This window comes from Hevea brasiliensis, chromosome 14 (genome assembly GCF_030052815.1).
Source record: "Hevea brasiliensis isolate MT/VB/25A 57/8 chromosome 14, ASM3005281v1, whole genome shotgun sequence".
Taxonomy (NCBI): Eukaryota; Viridiplantae; Streptophyta; class Magnoliopsida; order Malpighiales; family Euphorbiaceae; genus Hevea; species Hevea brasiliensis.
In genome coordinates, this window is record NC_079506.1 from 17,250,753 (window position 1) to 17,273,243 (window position 22,491).

At 29.2% G+C, this 22,491-nt stretch overlaps 2 protein-coding genes and 1 non-coding gene across 3 annotated transcripts; all 3 read left to right on the top strand.

Moving 5' to 3' along the window:
- The first annotated feature begins 60 nt into the window (after window positions 1-60).
- LOC110653097 (uncharacterized) lies at window positions 61-2,765 on the top strand. Its single transcript, XM_058135105.1, has 6 exons — window positions 61-909; window positions 1,070-1,096; window positions 1,256-1,378; window positions 1,449-1,692; window positions 1,784-1,864; window positions 1,939-2,765. The coding sequence occupies exons 1-6, from the start codon at window positions 707-709 to the stop codon at window positions 2,743-2,745; spliced, it is 1,485 nt and encodes a 494-aa protein (XP_057991088.1). The 5' UTR covers window positions 61-706; the 3' UTR covers window positions 2,746-2,765.
- Window positions 2,766-5,298: 2,533 nt separating this feature from the next.
- LOC110651816 (uncharacterized) lies at window positions 5,299-10,592 on the top strand. Its single transcript, XM_058133551.1, has 5 exons — window positions 5,299-5,610; window positions 5,844-6,238; window positions 6,772-7,018; window positions 7,287-7,373; window positions 7,964-10,592. The coding sequence occupies exons 3-5, from the start codon at window positions 6,905-6,907 to the stop codon at window positions 10,337-10,339; spliced, it is 2,577 nt and encodes an 858-aa protein (XP_057989534.1). The 5' UTR covers window positions 5,299-5,610; window positions 5,844-6,238; window positions 6,772-6,904; the 3' UTR covers window positions 10,340-10,592.
- Window positions 10,593-11,695: 1,103 nt separating this feature from the next.
- LOC131173541 (U1 spliceosomal RNA) lies at window positions 11,696-11,857 on the top strand. Its single transcript, XR_009143857.1, has one exon. It is a non-coding gene; the product is annotated as a U1 spliceosomal RNA (small nuclear RNA).
- The last annotated feature ends 10,634 nt before the right edge of the window (window positions 11,858-22,491 follow it).

Genomic DNA, 22,491 nt, shown 5'->3' on the forward strand with positions numbered 1-22,491 from the left:
ATTCCTATTTCCATCAAACAAAGTTTTATTTTCATTCTAATACATATAAACAATTTCATTTTATTACAACTCATTTTAAATTTTACTAAACTGTAAGGCTAAACTGCGTCTAGTTTAATTAATTTCCTGTAATTTGATATTTAGAAGTTAATTTTAGCACACAATCGATTGATATTCCCAATGCCCAAGTCCACCCACAAATTCAAGCTGTTAAGTAATCGGTTGTTTTCTAGCAAACGCATGGCTACATACATTCATTAATGGTGCTTTATTATGAAGATTCCTCAATTAGATTGTGGCAATTGGCAAATAAGTGAAGGACCTGATCAAACAGTTCGTCTGCGGGGCTTATTTATGAATTTTATTTTATTCAAAACCAGTTATTTTTATTAAAGGCTCTAAAAATATGGGCCATTGCCATATACATAAATGAATGTCACCAAAGCTTTGTCTTTCGGGTCCTAATTCTTGGTCGTGGGCTTGTATTTTCCTCTTTGATCCACATGTGAAGAGGAGATTCATTAACAGGGTCTGTCATTTTAATGGAAAATACAAGTTATTTTTATTTTCCTCTTTGATCCACTTGTGAGTATTCAATTCTCTCTTTGCTTGCCAAGCTTTTCACTAATCGCAAAAGTTATATATAGCACAATTAAGAAGCAAATTAGCCATTTCAAGGGTCAAGCAGCGACTGCTTCACTTCCCTATGATATTCTTTCCAGTTTCCCACTACCTTCTTCCTCTTCTTGGAATTTGTATTTTTTTCCTTTATTACTGCAAAAGGGGTCTTGTTTGCATCTTGTGTTGCCAAGAAAATCATCTCAAACAAATTGAAATAATTCCTTTCACGATGGGAGTTGCGGGTCTTTTCGTCAAGTTTGCGGTGGATTGCTTTGCTACTCTTGCATGGCATGTGCCCATCTTTTTATTAACTGGTTATAGAATTTGCTTTCCTTTTTCTTTCAGAAATATCTGCTCTGTTTCTTCTTCTGAGAATGCAAGTCTCAGTTTTTCCCCGCTTTATTAGTGACCTGCTCTTTTGACTTTCTTCGTTTCTGTTAACTTGCAGGCCTCTCATCGCTTTGGGTTATCCTTTGTAATTCTCTCTCTTTCTCTCTCTCTCTCTCTCTGAGTACATTCAGTTTAAATGGTGTTTAAGTTGCCTAATATAAACAGCATCTGATCTCTTTACAAAGTAGTTATGCATTTAAATATATTTGCGCTGGTGATTCTTACCATGCTTAAATGTTAACAGATGCACTTCCATTCAAGCCATCGAGACTAATTCAAACTCAGACACCCAGAAGTTGATCACTTACTGGGTCTGCTTTTCTGTGATTTTGCTCTTTGAACATGCATTTCTAAAGCTACTCCTGTGGTAATTTTGCTTCTCTCTTCTTGTTGGGCAATTCAGCAAGAGATGTTATAATATCTTCTGCCTATTCCAGGTTACCATGGTGGAGTTACATTAAGCTCGTTATTGTTGGCTGCTTGGTTACACCTCACTTCGATGGTTCTTTCTACGTCTATAAACACATTGTTCATCCTTGCCTTTCTATGGACCTGCACATTGTCATCAACCGATTAATCATGCTGAAGGAGTTCTTCAAGCAAGACAATCTTCTAATAGAGGTGGAGAGAGATGCAAAGGAAACTGAAGCTGAAGCTTTGGAGAATATTATCGCTTTCAAGGTATGTACCCTGTATCCTGTTCCTGTAATTGCAGCATTTGCCTGTGAATCAAAATGCTAGTGAAAGAGAATTATTTGATACATGCATGCAGCCAGAGTTTGAAGAGTCTAAAGTTGTGCAGAGAGACATTAGTTTTGCGGACATAACAAAGAATAAAGAGCTGGCCTCAACGGTAAAGCTATTCCTTTAAATTCTAGTAATATAAAATTTTCCTGGCTGATTTTCATTCTAATATTGAAGTTGCAGGTTAGAGAAATGAAACCTGGCCTTACTCTGGCAGGCAATAGACCAAGTGCCTATCTTCTCAATGTACTACCATCTAATAACATCCAAAAGGAGTGGACTTGTGCTTTATGTCAGGTAACAACCACATGTGAGGCAAACCTTATTTCCCATCTTCATGGAAGGCGTCATGAGGATGCTTGTGAGAAACTGAATGGCCTTAACCAAACATTGAAAATCAAGCTTTCTCCTGCTTCAGTGGAGACTGGAAGACTTCCAGAGATCAAAGAAATGGCAAAAGCAATGGTAGCAGAATGTAGAGACAATCTTCCTGATAAACCAGAGCCTAAGACAACCCATGAGCCGTGGACTTGTGCTTTATGTAACGTAACAACAACAACTAAGGCGGACCTTGTTTCACATTTTCAAGGAAGGCGACACAAGGATGCTTTGGAGAAACCGAAAGCCATAATCCAGATATCAAAAGTCAAGATTTTCCCTTCTTTAGCAGAAACAGGTGCTCCTTCAGAAAACAGAGAAATGACAATCACAGCTTTAGCAGGTAGAAATCTTCATAACATGCCGTGGACTTGTGGGGTATGTCGGGCAAAAATCACAAATGAGATGAACCTTATTTCACATCTTCAAGGAAGACGACATGAAGACGCTTGCGAGAACTATAAAGCCAACAAGCAGACTACGTATTCTTTGTGGTGTAGAATCTGCAATATGAGCTGCAGCAGTGAAGGAAACATGAAAGCTCACCTTAGTGGGAAAATGCACTTGGCTAGGACGCAGCTTAATAACGTTGGATGGAGGTTGGAGATTTGATTCACGACATTAATAAAGAAGACTCCGTATTTTTATCAAATATTTTTATTTTAAATAATTATATAAATAATTAACCGTTAATAAAATAGTTGAAAATTGCTGAACAAGACAATATTATATAATTGATGGTATATAAAATGTTAATGGGTTATAAAAGGGTAATGCATTCCTTAACTAAAATTCTAAAGTAACCCAAAAAATTGATTTTGTTAGTAAGATTGAAATTCTCAATTTTTTAGTAATTATATTCGATTTTGCTGAAGAATATTTAAAATAATTTAAAAATATTAAATATATTAGACCAATACGAGAAATGTTCTTTTAAAATTATTCGAAATAAGGTCTTATAGATTAAATTAAGAATACTGTGGATCATAAGAAAAAAGGAAGTTAAAATATTTGGAGTCAAATTCTATAAGAAAAATGAAATTATCACGTTAATTTAATATAATTTTTTAAATAATAAATTAATTCGAGGGCCTTTAAAATTTTATATCGCTTGTGTATTTATAAGATATACAGCAAAATTATCATAATTATTATTTTTTATATGACTTAAATTTGGAATGTCTTTATGAATTTAAATTGTGATTCAATCTGAAAAGTTTTGTTCGAATCTTCCATTATCACTATTGATTTTGTTGAGGTATGGGGAAATGCCTATTTACGGTATGAATAAATATAAATATTATAATATTTTGTCATTTGTAATATAAACTTTTTTTCTTCTCATCTTATCCATGAATGTAGACCTAACAGTAAAACTATATAAATTCTGTGTTATTATTATTATTATTTTTTATTGTGTGATTATATATGCGCATTAGAATTACATGATTGCTATAATAATATTTTTATTAAAGAATTTGTGTTGTGTGTTCTATATATATATAAAAAAAAGGCAAAAAGCCTTTTAAATTCCTTGATAATTACTTTTAGAGCCAAATAAATACTTATTAATTTAATTAATTTTTTAAGTCCCTAACATTTAGAGTCAATTTGATTAATCCATTTAAATCCCTATGAATTAAAATTTTGCTTTTACAAATTTCCACTTATGCTTAATGTGCTTTGTTAAATGTGAATCCAGCATATGCCTAGTGCTATTAGGTCATGTAATAACGGAAGCTCCTCTTCTGCATTCAACATAGGGCAGGCAGAAATGTACTGAATTCAGCATTAGACATGTTGAATGGCAAAAACAATACACAATTTTTAATCATTTGTCTTTCATTGCTAGAATTAAGCCGTGAAGAGAAAAAAATTAAGGGCGCAATATAGAATTTAGCTTTTAAGTTATGTAACAAAAATAAATATTAACTAAAAGTATGTCCATCACATATAAGTCACGTAATAGATATTAGATTTTTTTTTACCTTAATTTTCAACATTTTGCTAGAGTAATTTTCAGGAAGCTTAAATGAATCAATTAAATTAACAATGATATATTTAACTATAATAGTAATTGTTAAGGGGTTTAAATAGACCAACAATGGCTTATTAGATTTTGTATAGTGGCAGAGCCAGAATTTTTGGTTGTTGGAGGCAAAAATTTTATCTTCATGTATTTATAAAATATTTGATTAAAAATATTTTTTTGTTTACAAAATATAGTGTCATTATCAAATAAATAAATATAATGTTAATAAAAATAAGTTAAAATTTTAATTTATTAATTTTATATCACTCATTATTTTTCATAAAAAAATTGATAAAAATAATTATATATTTATTTTATATATTTTTTAATTATATTAAATACAAATATTAATAATTAATTATTAATCAATTAAAATATATATGTAATTTATTCATATTAAATATATATTTTTTTATACTTTAACTCATACACTATAATTAAGTAATTATTAAATGTAAAAATCTCACTAAAGATTTTCAAGTTATTTCTTCAATAAATAATTAAATAATTACTAAACTTTAATATATTCTCATCAAAATTTTGACTCTTATTGGAAAATTTTCAGTAGAAACATTGAATAAAATTCAATAGGACATTAAGAAAATATATATAATATTGAATAAAATTCAGTAGGACATATATATGTATATATATAAAAATCTTTAATGGAAACAATTAATATTAAAAAAAAAAAGTTTCAATGGGTCAATTGACCCTGTGGATGGAGCTGTAGCTCAGCCCTTGACTCTATAAATAAATTAATTAAATTAATAAGAATTTATTTGACAATATAGATAATTATTAAGGATTTAAAAAATTAATTACTTTTAATTTAAAAATAAATTTATTTTAGAAAAAATAAAATTTTATAAGAATCCAAGTGAGTTAATTATTTTTATTAATTTTCATATTTAAAATAAAAATTAATTATTTTTAATTTTAATATAACATTATTTTAAAAAAATAAAATAAAATATGATTATATGATAATTTAATTAAATTTTTTTTATAAATAGTTTATTTTAAAGAAGTTTATTTAATTTTTTGAGAATTATAAATTTTCTATTTTTCTTTTAACACACTCAAATTTTCAGGTTATACATCAACTGGGTTCTGTTCATATTCGCTGGACCAGCTTACTTTAATGCGAAGACACCTAACCCATTTGGATGAGGGGTAACTTCGCTATTTCGAGATTCATGTTGTTCACACTTCGAAGGAAACTGCATTTGCCTTTTCACTTTCCTTCACAAATTCTTTCTTAACTTGGTTGGTTACTCGGTTTTGTTGGTTACTCGGTTTGGTCGGTCGTGTTGGTTTTGGACAGATTTCCATGGCTATTTAAGCCAATAAATCCATTGTTTAAGAGATTCAATTCCTTCCAAAATGGGCTTAATGGGTATTTTCTTCAAGTTTGCAGGGGACTGCTTTGATGTTCTTGCGTGGTATGTAGATAATCCATCTCTCTACAATGTGATATCTTCTCTTCAGATGATTCCATAACTTGCATTCTTTTTCTTTTTAGATCTCTTTTCTTTCTTCTCAGTAATGGAAGTCTCAATTTACCTACTTTATGATTGTTAACAAACGATCAGTTCACTTTACTAATTTTTTCCTCCAGTTTTTGTGGGTTTTGCTTACTCTTTGCGCTAATTGGTTTTGATTCTCTTGCTTGCAGGCCTCTCTTTGCTTTGGGTTATCCGTTGTAAGTCTTATTGTGTGTATGCTAGTTCTAGTTAATTATTTGACATTGGAATTTTGGAAAATTTGAGGTCATTTCTTTATTCTGTTTTGCATTATGCTACATTCAGTTCAGTGATTCTTCAATCGTGTAATATAAACTGCCTTTGATCTCTTTAGAAATTTCAACTGTGCAGAAATTGATTGCTATTTAGCAAGTAACCTTATATGCGTTTATGATCTTTAATTGTGATGCTTACATGTTAACAGATGTGCTTCGATTCAAGCGATTGAGACTAATTCCATCTCGGAAACCCAGAGGCTGATCACATATTGGGTCTGCTTCTCTTCGATTTTGCTGTTTGAAAATGCTTTTTTGAAGCTACTAGAATGGTAATGTTGCTATTCTTCATTTTACAGTTTACGTAGTTCTTAATTTAGTACTCAAGTCAATAATGAGCTTTGTTGAACATTGGTATTTGGATAGCTTCCTCGCTCTCTTTTAGACCGCTTGTTTTTCATATGGGATGCAAAATTTCCTTTTCTTCAGTATTGAGAAATGCAATCAGTTGGCTACTCGATGAAAACATTGACAATGATATGGGAAAATTCCAAACTGGGTTCAGGTTAAAAACTTTCTTTTGTTCCATAATTAGAATGGAAACTCAAGTACTGATGACAGTATGTTAAAACTAGATTACGTAAGCCTAATGCATATCTGTTGTGTAGGAAGTAATGCTTGAATTTTATATATACCGAACAAGCATGGAAGGTATATTTTTCTATTTGAGATTTTAATTTATAGGCCTTAAAAAAAATCTTTTTCTGTCTACCTTAGACATGGAAAAGCTTTAGAATTAAGGTGTGCTATCTCAGCAAGAGATGATAAGTAGTGTAATCTCTAATTCTCTATCTACATGTGGCAGGTGTCCCTTTTGGCCTTACATTAAGCTAATAGCTGTTGGCTGCTTGGTTATACCTCACTTTGATGGTTCTTATTATGTCTATGGACACATCATTCATCCATGTCTCTCTATTGACCAGCAAACCATTGTCAATATGTTCAACAAGCTGAAGGAGTTCTATTTTGAGAAATATAATGTTCTTGTTGCAATGGAGAGAGATATAAAAGGAAATGGACCGGATGCTTTCGAGAATCCTATTGCTTTGAAGGTATGTTTCTTGTGGTGTTAAACAGACTTGTGTGTGGAAAGTTTGCCATATTTGAAATTTCATCACTGCATCAATTACATAATTGGGTTCCTTATTCTTTTTACCTTTTTCTTGATCAATATATTTATGAAAATTCATGAGCTGATATCTGATATTGTGTCAGAGGAGTAATTGTGCTGTGTATTGTGTGGAAAGTAGAGCTTAATTTATTAGCAATCTAATGGGATGATCCTCTTCACCCCCTCCTCCAACCTTCTACTGAATGCAGCCAAAGCTTGAAGAACCTAAAGTAGTGAAGAAAGACATTAATGCTGCGGAAATGATGGAGAAAAAAGACACAACCTCAACCAAGAAGGTAATTTTAAGTATATTGGATATCTGTTTGGAAGTTTATTGAACTGTTTCAACACTTCTAAGAAAGATTGTATCTTTTAGGAAATTGCATTAAAAACAGGAAAATGCTACTGGATTCAGTTTCTGAAAATAAAATATTCAATATATGTGAGAAGGAACAGGAGGAACTTGTGTGGAAAATGATTTGATATGAATCTCAGGGTTGGGTAGCAAATGAGCTATGAAGCCATTGTGATACATGGCACAGAGGTGGTGTATCGTGGATGATACTTCAATTCATAATTTTTCTTACGTTATTAAAATGAATGTAATGGAATAAATTGGTTACTTAAGCTTTCATATGATGAATTCATAATTTTGCAAATTTTTCATTAATGTTAATTTGCAGATGGAGCAGTATGGAAAGAGATGGCTATGTGTTTGTCATTAGGCATTTAACTATCATTCATTTAGTTGCATGTAATATAATCTTCCCTTCTAACATCAGACTCAACTCCTCCCCCAACCCCTTTATTTTTCTGGCATAATTGTATAGTTTTACCTTTTCTTTGTGCCTCGTCATATCCTTACCTATTTTTATCACTTTTTTAGGTTATACCAACAAAACCTGATTTTGCTCCAACAGAAAACAAAACATGTGCTTCTCTGGAAATCAAAGAAATGACAGCTGAATCAGTATCAGGTAGAGATCTTCCTGATGTACCATCTTCTAAGAACATACAAAAGGAGTGGACCTGTCCCATATGTCAGATAACAACCACAAGTGAGATAGTCTTTATTTCCCATCTTCAAGGAAGGAGACATGAAGCTGCTTCTGAGAAGCTCAAAGCCAACCAGATGCTGCAAAACAAGAATTCCCCTGCTTCAGTGGAAAGAAGTGCACCTAAAGAAATGGCAGCCACAGTGGTAGCAGGTAGAGACCTTCCCATCAAACTACCTTCTGAAAACATTGAGGAGTGGAACTGTCCTATATGTCAGGTAAAAACCTCCAGTCAGACAGTCTTTATATCCCATCTTCAAGGAATGCGACATGAGGCTGCTTCCAAGAAGTTGAAATCCAAGAACCAGATTTTGGAAAGCAACACTTCCCCTGCTTCTGTGGAGACAACTGCATCTAAAGAAATGCCAACTGCAGGAGTTGCAGTGGGAGATTTTCCTAACAAATCACCTTCTAAGAGCATCCAGAAGTGGAACTGTCCTATCTGCCAGATAACAACCCCTAGTGAGACAATCTTTATTTCCCATCTTCAAGGAAGTCAACATGAAGATGCTTCTGAGAAGTTGAAGTCCAAAAACCAACAATTGGAAAGTGACAATTGCATTTCTTCTATAGAAATGAATGCACCTAAAGAAATGGCAACCACAACAGTATCAGATGGAGATCTTATTGACAAACCAACTTCTGTGAACTCCAAGGAGTGGACTTGTCCTATATGTCAGGTAATAAGCATCAGCGAAGCACTCTTTATTTCCCATCTTCAAGGAAGGCGACATAAGGGTGCTTTGAAGAAGCTGAAGGTCCAGGACATGATGTTGCAAAGTGAGAATTCCCCTGCTTCAGTGGAAAATGTTGCACCTAAAAAAATGGCAGCTACAAAAGTAGCAGGTGGAGATCTTCCCAACAATATGCCTTCTGAGAAGGCCCAGAAGCAGTGGACTTGTCCTATATGTCAAGTAACAACCACAAGTGAGAAAATATTTGTTTCCCATCTTCAGGGAGGGCGACATCAGGCTGCTTCTGAGAAGCTGAAAGCCAAGAACCAGATGTTGGAAAGCAAGAATTCCCCTACTTCAATGGAAACGGGTGCACCTAAAGAAATGGCAACTACGACAATAGCTGGTAGCACCTTTCCTGACAAACTGCCTTCCCAGAATATCCTAAAGGAGTGGACTTGTGCTATATGTCAGGTCACAACCACAAACGAGACAGACCATAGTTTACATCTCCAAGGAAGGCAACATGAGGATGCTTGTGAGAGGCTGAAAGCAAAAAACCAGACATCAACAAGCAAGGTTTGCCCTTCTTCAGTGGAAACACATGTACCTACAGAAAGAAGAGAAATGGCAAATGCAACAGTAGCTGGTCGAGATATTTCTGACAAATCATGTTTGAAGAAAGCCCAAAATGAGTGGACTTGTGCTATATGTCTGGTAACAACTACAAGTGAGGCAGACCTTATTTCACATCTTCAAGGACAGCGACATGCAGATGCTTATGAGAAGCTGACAGCTAAGGATGAGACATCAAAAAGCAAGATTTCTCCTGCTTCACTGGAAACATGTTCACCTCTGGAGAAAAAAGAAATGACAACTGCTAAAATAGAAGATGGAGATATTTCTAACAAGCCACATTCAAAGCTTGTTCAAAAGCCATGGACTTGTTCTATATGTCAGGTAATAGCCACAAGTGAGGCAGAGCTTACTTCACATATTCAAGGACATAGACACAATGAATGTGATGAGAAGCTGAAAACCATGAAACAGTTGTCGAATAGCTTGGTATTCCCTGCTTCAATGGAAACATGTGCACCTCTAGAGAAAAAAGAAATGGGAGCTACAAAAGGAGCAGATGGAGGTATTCCTGAAAAACCACAACCAAAGAACTCTCAAAAGGTATGGATTTGTGCTTTATGTCACGTAACAGCTACCAGTGAGACAGATCTTATTTCACATTGTCAAGGAAAGAGACATAGAGTTGCTTGTGAGAAGCTCATAGACCAGAAGCAGAAGTCCACAAGCAATGTTTCACCTGCTTCACCAAAAAGTACGAGCTCCAAAGCAAAAAAGCAAGGTAAGCAAGAGAACCTGAAGAACAGAGTTGTTGAGGTAAGAAATTCTCTTTGGTGGTGTACCATCTGTAATACAAGTTGCAACAGTGAGGGAAACATGGACACTCACCTTAGTGGGAACAAGCACTTGTCTAGAATTCAAGAACTTAATAGTGCTGGAGGTAGTGGGCAGGCCTGAGTTGATTCTCACCACCAATTCAGAAAACTGTCTATTTGTATCGTAAAAGCTGGTTATGAATTTATGGGATTACGTTGATAAATTACCAAGATTTAATTCTGAATTGTAGTCTTGGGTTCATAGTATATATGTAGATCTGTTTTCAGTTTGAGACTAAATAAGATAGGACTCGAACATCTAAAAAGTATAATGTTATCCCGTGTTTCATTTTGGTGATAGGGTAGTGTTAAGGATTATCCTAGTACTTTTTTGATGTTGGTTGTTTTGAACTTTAGTCATTGCACCAAACCAAACCCTGTTTTCCAGTGAAGGAATTTTTCTCTCCTGCCCAAACTAATATATCCAAAGCAGGAGTCTCTCTCTCTCTCAAATAAAAAAGGAAAAAAAAAAAGAAGAAAAACTCTTCCCTTTTAGCATACAGCTTTTGAGTTTAGTAGTTTGGGAGGGGCATCTCAGGTAAGTGAAGTGGATTGTTATAGCCAATGAATGGTGCTCCATGAAGGTTGAATAAACTAGAAGATAAGTCTGTCCTTTGAATCTTTCACCAGACCAGCTCTAAAAAAGAACCTTAAGAGACATTCTTATTTCACAGAGTTTAGGAACCATTAGTTATGGTTCCTAAATCGCTGGTTCAGGTTTACTGAAATCATAAACTTGAATCAAATTGTCATAGGATAGTTTGAGAGACTGTTCATAAATCACTAGTTTCCTTTTGAGACTTAGTTTAAAATAGTTCAAAAGGCGGTTTAAAACAATTTGGAAGGTTGTTAAATGACGATTGGAGTGATTGGGACAAAAAATTGGAGGAAAATTATATTGATTTGGAAATAAATTATATTTATAAAAATATTTTAATTTTTCTTAGAAATATTTCAATTAAAATAAAATAAAATAAAAAATAAAATGAAATTAATTTACCTTTAAGAAAAAATTTATAAGAAAAGGCTTAAACCTAATTAAAAAATTAGAGAATTATATAGAGATGAAATTAATTTTTCTTAAAGGAATTAAAAAAAAAAAAAGAGTACGTGAACTTAATTTTCTACTTAGGAAGCGATGAAATTTCATAATAAAAAAAGAGTCTAAAAGTGAAAAAAATTAAAATGGAGGGTATTAGAGATTTTATTGATATGTAATTGAGATAGTATTAAAAATTATTGCGAGTATAAAAAATAATAAAGTAGAAAAATTAAGAGAGTATTTGGATTTAAAAATAGTGAAGAACATGAGAGAGTATTCAAAATTAGAAAGAGTGTATAGAATCATCAACTTTTCACATTGTCCCACACCGAGAAAGCACACATTGTGAGGTACTGGTATGTGAATACAAATAAGAAGACCAAACGCCTAGGACGCATACTTACCTGGACGGGATTTATGGGCGATCAAGAGGGCTCATGGTCTAGATGAGTGACCTCCATTGCACATGGGAGGGGTGCTGGTCTAAGGTCTCCCCAAGTGGGAGAGCCTACGTCATAATTTGTGGTAGTGGGGGGCCTGCGTTCGCGCGGCCTCTATCTCTATATCATTTCTAAAATTTGGAGTACGTGGAGAGTTTGTTAGTGAGGAGGAGAACAGCCTAGCATGAAAGATAAGAACGTGTCATAACCAAGGATGATTGCCGATATCCAAAATGAAGGTCTGAAAAAAAAAAAAAATTAAAGCCTTTTAAGTGGAGCGGGCAAGTCATCCTTGGCTACCAAACAAGACTCTGATCTTCATGCAAGGATTCTCTTCCTGTATATGTAATAGCTTTCCATCTCCAATAAGAAACAGAAAACATTCACACTATATATCTACCAAGACAGAAGCAATTAAGGGTTTTGGAAAGACAGAGAAGAGAAGGGCTAGCATGACAAAGAAGAGCTTGTCAGATTAGCAAGGTGACAGCCTGAAAAACGTGCATATATGGTTATAGATATATATGCATGAAGAATATTTCAAACCACAGCCCAGATCAGGCAAGTCATCCTTGGCTTTCAAACAAGACTCTTATCTTCATGTTGGACCTCTCTTCTTCTTGATTTCATGCTGGAGATGGATGCCATTACTATGCTTTCAAAGCTTTCTATTTATAGCCCAAGAAATAATATTCAATCTAGAGTTTGACACTCCTAATCGCTATTTGGGGAAATTGACCGTACAAGGGTGAGGAAGAAACAAAAATTACTAAAATTGAGTGTGATGTGAAAAATTTACCTGATCAGGGTGAGAAAAGTCAGAAGCGTAAAAACGGTAATAGTAATAGCGTTTTAATGTCCAAAACGCTATTAACAATAACGTTAAAAAAAAACGTCAAACACGGAAGCTATTCAATTTTTTTTAAAAAAAAAAAAGCTGGACGCTACTTATAGTAGCGTCCAGCTTTTGTTTAAATTTTTTTAATATTTTAAATAAAATATAAATATTATTTTAATAAATAATATTATAATAATTAATATTATATATTATAATATTTTTATTATAAAAAATTATTTTTTATTTAAAATTAAATTTTAATTAAATAAAAAATTAAAATATAAAATATTATTTATTAAAATAATATTTTTAATTTATTTAAAATATAAAATAAAATAATTAAAAATTTAAAGAAAAATTGGAGTAGCGTCCAATTTTTTAATTATTTATTTTTTTAATTTTAATTTTAATTTTATTAAGTTTTAATTTAATTTTAAATTAAAAATAATATTTATAATAAAAATTTAAAATATATAATATTAAATATTATAATATTATTTATTAAAATAATATTTTTAATTTATTTAAAATATAAAATAAAATAATTAATTAAATTTTTTAATTATTTATTTTTTTAATTTTAATTTTATTAAATTTTAATTTAATTTTAAATTAAAAATAATATTTATAATAAAAATTTAAAATATATAATATTAAATATTATAATTTTATTTATTAAAATAATATTTTTAATTTATTTAAAATATAAAATAAAATAATTAAAAATTTAAAGAAAAATTAGACGCTACTTATAGTAGCGTCTAATTTTTCTTAAATTTTTTAATTATTTATTTTTTTAATTTTAATTTTATTAAATTTTAATTTAATTTTAAATTAAAAATATTATAATATATATTATTAAATATTATAATTTTATTTATTAAAATAATATTTATATTTTATTTAAAATATAAAATAAAATAATTAAAAATTAAAAAAAAGGTTGGACGCTACTATAAGTAGCGTCTAACCTTTAAATTTTTTTTAATTAATTTTTTATTATTTAAAGGAAAGCTGAACGCTATTTTAAATAGCGTCCAGCTTTCCTTTCAAAATTTTCATTCGGATGCTATTATAAATAGCGTCCGGACCTTAAAAACGCTACTATAGTCAGCGTTTTGCACTCAGCCCGTCCACCTCAGCACAATTCACCCCTTTTTAGTAATTAATTTCAAAATCACCTGTTTTGGTAAATTTTATTTTTGATTACCCCTTTTTGATAATTAACCCCGCTATTTGCCTCATCCACATAGCCATTGAAACTGTTTCACAAATGTAAAAATGTCCTGGCTGCTCTCTTTGGTGGGTTATAAAGCACATATATGAAGGGTCAGCTTGCAAATACCCAAGGCCAAAGCAATCTGCTTCTTGGCCCTCTTATGGGATTAATTAATATTTATCCTCACACTAATCGTGATTACACTTTGCAAAACTATAGTACTGATTCAATGATGTATATAGAAATCTTAAATATAAAAAATAGAAAGTTCCAAATCTATATTTGGATATATTTTGACTAAAAAGTTGATAGATATAAGTCAATGCCAGGATATGCCATTAAAGGAAATGTCTTACTCTAATCAAGGAAAAGACGATTCTCACTATTTAAGGTAAATATACAAGCGGTTTATTTAATTTTATAAGTATTTTTATAAAAATATTAAATTTTAATTTTTATTATAAAATTTACTGAATTTTAATTTAATTTTATAAAAGTATCAACTATTTTATAAATAATATTATTTTATTTTATTAATTTCTTAAAACAAAAAGAAAATAGGATGCATAAAAACGTATCCATCTATCCCCTCGTAGTCAAACTCTTTTTTGTTTTTTTCCTTTTCTTTCTCATCAACAACTATTAGTTAGATAATTTTATTTGTAAATAGTTGACAAGTTAACAGATTAATCAAAAAATTTTTAATTTCTATTTATAATGACTTTTATGAAATTAAATTGAAATTGAATTCTACGAAAAAAAAATAAAAATCAGTGACTTTTATAAAAATACTCATAAAATTATATGAGCATGTATAATAATCACCCTTATTTCAGGTACTCCTAAAGCAAATAAACAATAATATTTTAGAAATATAAGTTTACATCATTATAAGGGATTAAAATATAGAAACAAATTTTATTAAGAAATAATAAACAAAAAGTAAGAAAATAATAGAGCGGAAAAATATCAATCCTCCAGTATTAGATAGCAACATTTCATCTAATGTTTACAGAAGTTTTGAGACTCTCTACAGCCTGAAATTAAAATAATAAAAAATTAAAATAAATAAATAATTAAATACAAAATCATAGTGAATAAATAAAGGCAAAAGAAAACAAATTACTAATTGTAATAGAAAACAAACCACAGTGAAGATTGTCTTCAAAGATTATTACACCAATTTTTTTTTCTTTTTTTTAAGTTTTTCCTATAATTCTTTTTTAAATTTTAATTATTAAGTTTTTTTTTTATTTTTATTAAATAATTTATAAGAAAAATTATAGGTGATAAACATGGAATGCAAATTAATTAAGACACAAACAGTGATAATGGGAAAGATAAATTAATCTATAAAAATTTTATTAATTAAACTAATTATGACCTTAGCAGTTGTAGTTGTGGAAGTAGCGATTGCTATGCAATCGGAGTCGTGACTGTTAAAGGAAAGATTTAAGACTAGGAAATGTTATTTGTTTCAATTTTTTATTAGATTCTTTATTTTCATTACATGAGCCATCATTTATTTATTTATTAATAAATTTTAAAATTAAATTTTCATTTGATTTATAAAAAATAATTTATATATAAAAAATATTTTTCATTACCTAATTACAATAATAAAAGCTCCATTTGAGCATTTAATACAGACACGTTCATCCCAACCTTGTAAATGTACAATTTTATTATGAAAATTGACTAAATATTGAAGCTGAAAATTTTATTTTTTTAGCATAAAAATTTATTTCTATTTACATTTTCAGTATAGGATCAGAAGCTTTAATTTATATTTATTATAATAATTATAAATTAATTTTTAAAAAATAATTAATTTTAAAATATCTCTATACTTTTAAAATCTAAATTTAATTATTTGATGACACTTTAACTAGAGCATCATTGACTATTAATTGTAATAATTAAACAAAATATTCAATTTTCATTTTTTTATTTTTTTTATAGTATATTAATAAATAATTAATATTATTACTTTGGTTAATATTAATTATGTTATATTGTTTTATTATCATTTAGCAAAATTAATTAATGATACAATTTTTTAAAATTATGATTAAGTTATTAATTTTCTAATTATGTGTATATAATTTATAAACTATTTACTTAGTTATTATTTTAATATTGTAATAAGTAGCTATTATTATTATTATTATTATTATTATTATTATTATTATTATTATTATGTAGAAAACTCAATTTAATTAGATATAGGAAAAACTCTTTATCCTCTATATATATATATATATATATGTAGAGAGAGAGAGAGAGAGAGAGAGAGGTTATATTTAATAATTATATTAATTAATATAATTAATTATTTTTACTATTACCATTATTATCATAATTTTTATAGTTAACTAATTAAAAATATTAGACATATTTTAATAATTTTATAAATTTCTTATTTAATGATTATTAAATTTTTAATTATTTCATTTAATTATAAAATTTTAATAATTATATATATCTTAAAATTAATAAAATAATTTAAAATTATGCTATGAAAGTAGTCACATGGAGTTAAATACGTTGCCTTTTTTTTTCTCTCTCTTTTATATATTTAATAATTTTTAATTTATTTTAATAATATTTTATTTTTATTTGTCTTATTTTAGTGTTCATTTAATAAAGACATATTTTTAATTATATATTAAATACTATATAAAATGAATTGTGGAAAAATAAAATGAAATAAAAACTTATTTTCATAGTTATGATAAACAATAAATTTATATTAATATTCAATTTTCATTTTTTTGATATTTTTTATAGTAGATTAATAAATAATTAGTATTATTAATTTAGTTAATATTAATCATGTTATGTTATATTATTTTATTATTATTTAGAAAAATTAATTAATGATATAATTTCTATAAATTATGATTAAGTTATTAATTCTCTAATTATGTATATGTAAGTTATAAATTATATAATTATTATATTTTAATATTATAATAAGTAGCTATTATTATTATTATTGTTATTATTGTTATTATTATTATTACAAATGTCTATAAAAGTTTAATTTAATTAGAGATAGGAAAAATTAAAAACAAATCATATTAATTTATTAATTATGCTCAATGAACACACATATGCTAATTTATGTATATTCTATGATCGCTTTCTGATGAAGAAGTTGTTCAGATTTTATAAAACAAATTCAAGAAAAGATAGAATTTTAAATTTGTCACATTTATAGCAAGTAGAAATTTTTAATTAAATTTATTGATAACAATTTTTCTATATTTTTTAATCAGTTGTAATATATAATTATTATATAATTTTATTTTTAAATACGATTCTTAATTATTTTAATCTTTTAAATTTAAATAATAGAAAAAGTATTGATTACTAAATATAATTGTCATTCATTACAAGTTTCTTACATTTTAATTTAAAAAGTCAATGGTAGTTACTTTAAAGGAAAGTTAAATACTTTTGAACATATTTACTGTAATTAAATTTAGTATTTAATTGCTAATAATTTGATAACTCAATACATTTAATTTTAAAATTCAATTAATGATTATCCAATTATTACTACAACTAAAAGTTTAATTTCCTTTAAAATATCTGCTCTAAAATAGAATTAATGTTATTTAAATTTTTATAAGAAATTAATGATTAAATTTTTTTAAACATGCATGTAGAATTATTAAAGGTAATGCTTATTCATTAATTTTTAATTTTTTAAAAGAGAAAAGTTGATATTAAGTATTTTCTGTATTTTTTAAATGGATGTAATATAATTACTAAATATAATTATTACATGTTATTATATTCCTAATTTTTAATTTAAAAAGTCAAGTAAAATCAAAACTCATATTTACTTTAAAGAAAAATTAACATTTAAAAGTTATTTCTCATCCTTTTATGTATTTAATAAATTTTAATTTACTTTAATTTTATTTTTATCATTTTAAAATGATTTTATTATTATTGCATATGAAAAATAATTTGTGGCCATTAAAAAAAAACTTATGACTATTAAATTTATTAATTTGAGAGCAATTATTAACTTATTTGATTAAAATTTATTACTAATATTTTAAAATTTTAATATTTTGAATAATAATATTAAAATCTTTTCAATTAATATATATATATATATATATATTTTACCGTGCATAGCACGGATACTCTGCTAGTAAATTTATATTTCTAATACTACATGGTAAATTGTGACAAACTCTTAAAAAGATTTAGCCTATTTCATATATATAAGCAGATTTTTTATTTTTTTTTTAATTTATAAAAAATTTTAATAATTTTCAAAATTATATATAACAATATGAAAAAAATATTTATATATTTTTTTATTGACTAATTTTTTTTATGTATTTACAATTTAAGTCAATGCTTTTAATTTTAACAGAATCAATTAAAATTTTAATATATAAAAAAATTTTATCTAAAATTGAAATTGGATTGGAGGAGTGTGCCCTTCTTATGGCACTTGTAAGACCCCAAAATTTTAAATTTTATGAGCATTTTTGGTATTTTAATTTTATTTAAATTTTAGGAATTTTTTTGAGATTTTTCGGATTTTAAAAATCGGGTTCAATTTTTCGAAAATATAAACTTTGATGATTTTTAAAAATTAATTTAAAGACCACGTGGCAAAACTAAAAATATATTTGGAGTCTACGTATTTTTTTGAGTTTTCTAGAATTTTTTCAGAATTTTTGGACCTCGTTTTCGGTCCCGAGGCAGAGTAAAAAATTCAAAATTTTGTATTCTGAATCGAACCGGCCGAATCGAACCGGACCGGATCGGACCGGTCGAATCGGACCGGTCTTCTTCTCTTTTTCTTCCTCCCGCGCGCGACGTTCCCTCTTCCTTCTCTCTCTCTTTTCTCTCTCCTCCCCGCCGCCGGCCACCACCTTCCTCGCCACCCGGTAGGCCACGTCGCCACCCTGCCACCCAGCCACCGCCTGAACGGCCGGAACCGCGAATCCCCTCCCTCGTGCGCGCGGCGTTTCTGATTCTCCGGCCAAAATCCGGTCGATCCGGCCACCAATTGGACCGGGTCTTGTGTCTAAAATCATCTACTCGGCGAGAGCTTTCCATAGACACCAAGAACGCCGAAATCCATTGAGCGGTTTGTCCGATTTTTGCTCGGGAAGATTTTAGCCCATTTCGACTTTTGGAATAGATTTCTCGAAAATCGTGAATTCCACGAGAAAACCGAGGGTACCAGTACGCTGCACTCGTCGAGAGCTTCGCGGCGACATAAATTTCAAATTTTTCCAACACCGTTTTTCGGTGGGTCCCATGGAACTTCGCAGTATTTTTTCGAGCATTAAATGAGCTTAGAAAATTCTGAAAAATTTATGTACTAACCCCCGTGTTATGAGCTTCGTGTAGATATCCTCGATTCGCGGAAATTCGACAGTTGACCGGATCTGCGAAATTCCGGCCAGACAGACCCGTTACCGGAAAAGTCTCCGAATTGGACCGAGGTTTTGGCTAGCCCTTCATTGTCAGACGTCCTGAGCGCGTTCCCGAAGTCAGAATTGGCAAAGGTAAACCCGAACCTTGCTTTTTCGTAATTTTCTAGTGCTTAAATAGGATTAAAAATCCATAAAATATTCGTGGTAGCATAGAAAATTATGATTCTTTTTGCAATAGCTTAATAATATTGCTAAGGACCGCGGGGCAAAGTTTTAGAATTTTTAGAGCTTATTTGGACAGTTTTTGCAAAAATGATCAATTATAGGGACTAAATTGAAATTTTACATGTTGTGATGGATGATTGAATTGGTGAACCCAGGAGAGGCTGTGTGATGTGATTGAGTTGTGGACATATGGATTTTGAATATAGAAGTGTGTTTTGAGCTCTTTTTGCAGGTTAGGTAGGTCCTAGGTATAGGGGAGACTCTGCCGGATTTTCGGCACGACTTAGGACGTATTGATCTTTTTCTTTGTTTGTATTGAGTCAAATTTATTAAATGATTGTAATAAAATTGTCAGGTGAGCCGGGACAGCCTTCTTCCTCTGCCCAGCCGCCACAGTGATTGTCGTCAAGTCTGTGAGTAAAATATTAATTTTAATTGTAATTTCGATATTATTATATGTTCAGCATGCCCATGCATCACTTATATGCATATAATTATGTAGTTAAACTCTAGGCACGATTTATGTTGCATTGATAACTGTTAAAGTGCCATGAATGTTGTTGCGGTAATTTGGAGCGGCAGCGTGCGTTGGCATGCGTGTGATGTGGTGTGGACTATGGATAGGACGGGTAGTCACGCTTGAGTTCTTCATTGGGACCCGATCCTTCGAGGGTTAGTCACGGCTTGAGTTCTTCACTGGACCTCGATTTGGTTATTAAGTGGAAGTCCGAAATGAGTTCTTCACGGCACCGAGTTGGATTTAAGAGAGTCAGATAGGATCAGCTCCCATATATTATGATTGATGCTACAGGGTGCATGAGTGCTCTAAATTACCTTTTTGATGCTATGATGTGAAATTATTGCTGATGTTGCATTTCATTCCACAGGTTGCATTAGTTTTAGATAGTTATAGAGATTATGGTTAAAATTGATATTTTACTCTCTGAGTCGAGCGCTCACTCCTGTTCAATATTTTTCCAGGCCACAGGAGGATATTTTTGAGGTTAACCTGCTTCCTTTCCTCGCAGGTTGTTTATCAATATTTGTGTAATTTTATTTACTCCTAGAATTTCCGCATGTGTTAGAAATGTTTATTTGATTTGGGTTTGTAAACTAAATTATTATTGTGGACCTGTAAAATTATTATATGCATGTTTGATAGACTGGATGAGGGAGCTGAGCTTCCATTTATCATTATGATGATATGAGTATGTGGAGGGTGAGCTGAGCTCCCCAAGGGATTGTTTATTGTGTTTACAGGTCGGGTGAGTCAAAAACTCCCCGTTGGTAGGTCCATTTTATGGCCGGACTCTGTCCGGTTGGTTTCTTGAAATTGGGCCCAAATGGGCCTTAGTGTTGGGTAAATGAATAGTTCAGGCTTACTACGGGCCTCGGGGGGCTTTAGGCTGGCCCAGGTCCTAGTGCCGGTCCGGCCAATAGGTTGGGTCGTGACAGCACTCAAGCTGGAATTTTTTTTTTTAATTATAAATCAATGGGTTTTACTTGACACAAAGGTAATAAAAAAAAATCTTTAAACCGTAATTAACTATTTAACTAAAGGGTAATAATGTAAATTGAGAAAATAAGAAACCTAACTTCTAAGACAGACCAAACAAATTAAAATCATGCTGCAGAGCTCAACAATTATCATATTCCAATCTTTTAAGAAATAGAGTCAAATTTAGTGTTTGGTTGTTGAGAAGACTCTAGAAAATTCTCAAAATATCTTATTAAAATTTGAAAAACAGATTAACTAAAACATAAACTGAAATCTCCCATATTTAAAGGATTGAAACAAAAAACTTAATTGGAAATAAGGTAAATATTTTCTATTCCGTGAAAAATATTTTTTTAAAAAAATAATTTTCACAATATTTAGTATTTGACATTTAAAAAATGAATTAATGAAATTTTTTTTATTAAAAAAAAACTAAGCTATATTATTTGCCCCTAAATTTATTTTTAAAGATAAATTATATTATCATTATATATTAATTTCTTTATTTTATTGATTATTAATATAAATACATTTATTTATCTTTAAATGAAATTGATTTATATTACTAAAAATAATAAATATTATTTAAAAAATATAAATATAATTTAAAAATATAAACTATAACTAGCGGGCCCTCTATTTAGACCCCACTATTTACTTTAAACTAGCCAATACTTGTGTTATGTACAAATTTAATAAAAATTAACTTTTTATATTTAATTTAAATTTTAATATTTTACTTTTTATTAAATTTATTTTCAATATATTTTTTAATTTGATCATTAAAATTTATAACATATAATTATAATACTCCCATTTAATACTTTAATTTTAATATTTACATATTCAATTTAATTTTTTTTAATAAAATTACATTTTATCACTTCTATAAAATAATAGCTATAAATTACAAATCAATGGTCATTTAGTACAATTTATTATTTTATTTTTTAAAATTATAAATTTAACATAATTGATTGAAAAATTAAAACATTAATATAATAATATTAATTTAAATTTCAATATTTTTCTTTTTATTAAAATTATTTCTATTTTTTAATTTGATCATTAAAATTTAAAAACATATGACTATATAACTATAGTACTCTCATTTAATACCTTAGTTTTAATATTTACATATCCAATTTAATTTTTTTAATAAAATTACATTTTTATCACTTTTATAAAATAATAGGCATAAATTACAAATCAATGGTCATTTAACGAAATTCATTATTTTATTCTTTAAAATTATATATTTAACATAGTTGATTAAAAAAATTAAAAAATTAATATAATAATAATTAGCAAGCTAAGATCTCTATAGAAAGTTTCACATGGCAACTCTAGGGAAAACTTGATGTTCTTTATAATATAGATAGATGTAAAGGGAAGAGAATTGCCTTTTATGGGAAAACCATCACCTCTCAAATCTTTGAAAAAATAATGGGGGACATCATTTTCTTTCTTTTTTTTTTACAAATTATTATTTTCTTAATTTATAATTCAAAACTTAAATTTTCAATTCATCATATAAATATTTTACTATAATAAA

Excerpts from the sequence above, each read along its gene's own strand:
- LOC110653097 (XM_058135105.1), top strand. The coding sequence starts at position 707 with ATGATATTCTTTCCAGTTTCCCACTACCTTCTTCCTCTTCTTGGAATT. Across the intron at positions 910-1,069 it reads TGCTTTGCTACTCTTGCATG|GCCTCTCATCGCTTTGGGTT; the intron begins GCATGTGCCCAT and ends GTTAACTTGCAG. Across the intron at positions 1,097-1,255 it reads ATCGCTTTGGGTTATCCTTT|ATGCACTTCCATTCAAGCCA; the intron begins GTAATTCTCTCT and ends AAATGTTAACAG.
- LOC110651816 (XM_058133551.1), top strand. The coding sequence starts at position 6,905 with ATGTTCAACAAGCTGAAGGAGTTCTATTTTGAGAAATATAATGTTCTT. Across the intron at positions 7,019-7,286 it reads AGAATCCTATTGCTTTGAAG|CCAAAGCTTGAAGAACCTAA; the intron begins GTATGTTTCTTG and ends TACTGAATGCAG. Across the intron at positions 7,374-7,963 it reads ACACAACCTCAACCAAGAAG|GTTATACCAACAAAACCTGA; the intron begins GTAATTTTAAGT and ends TCACTTTTTTAG.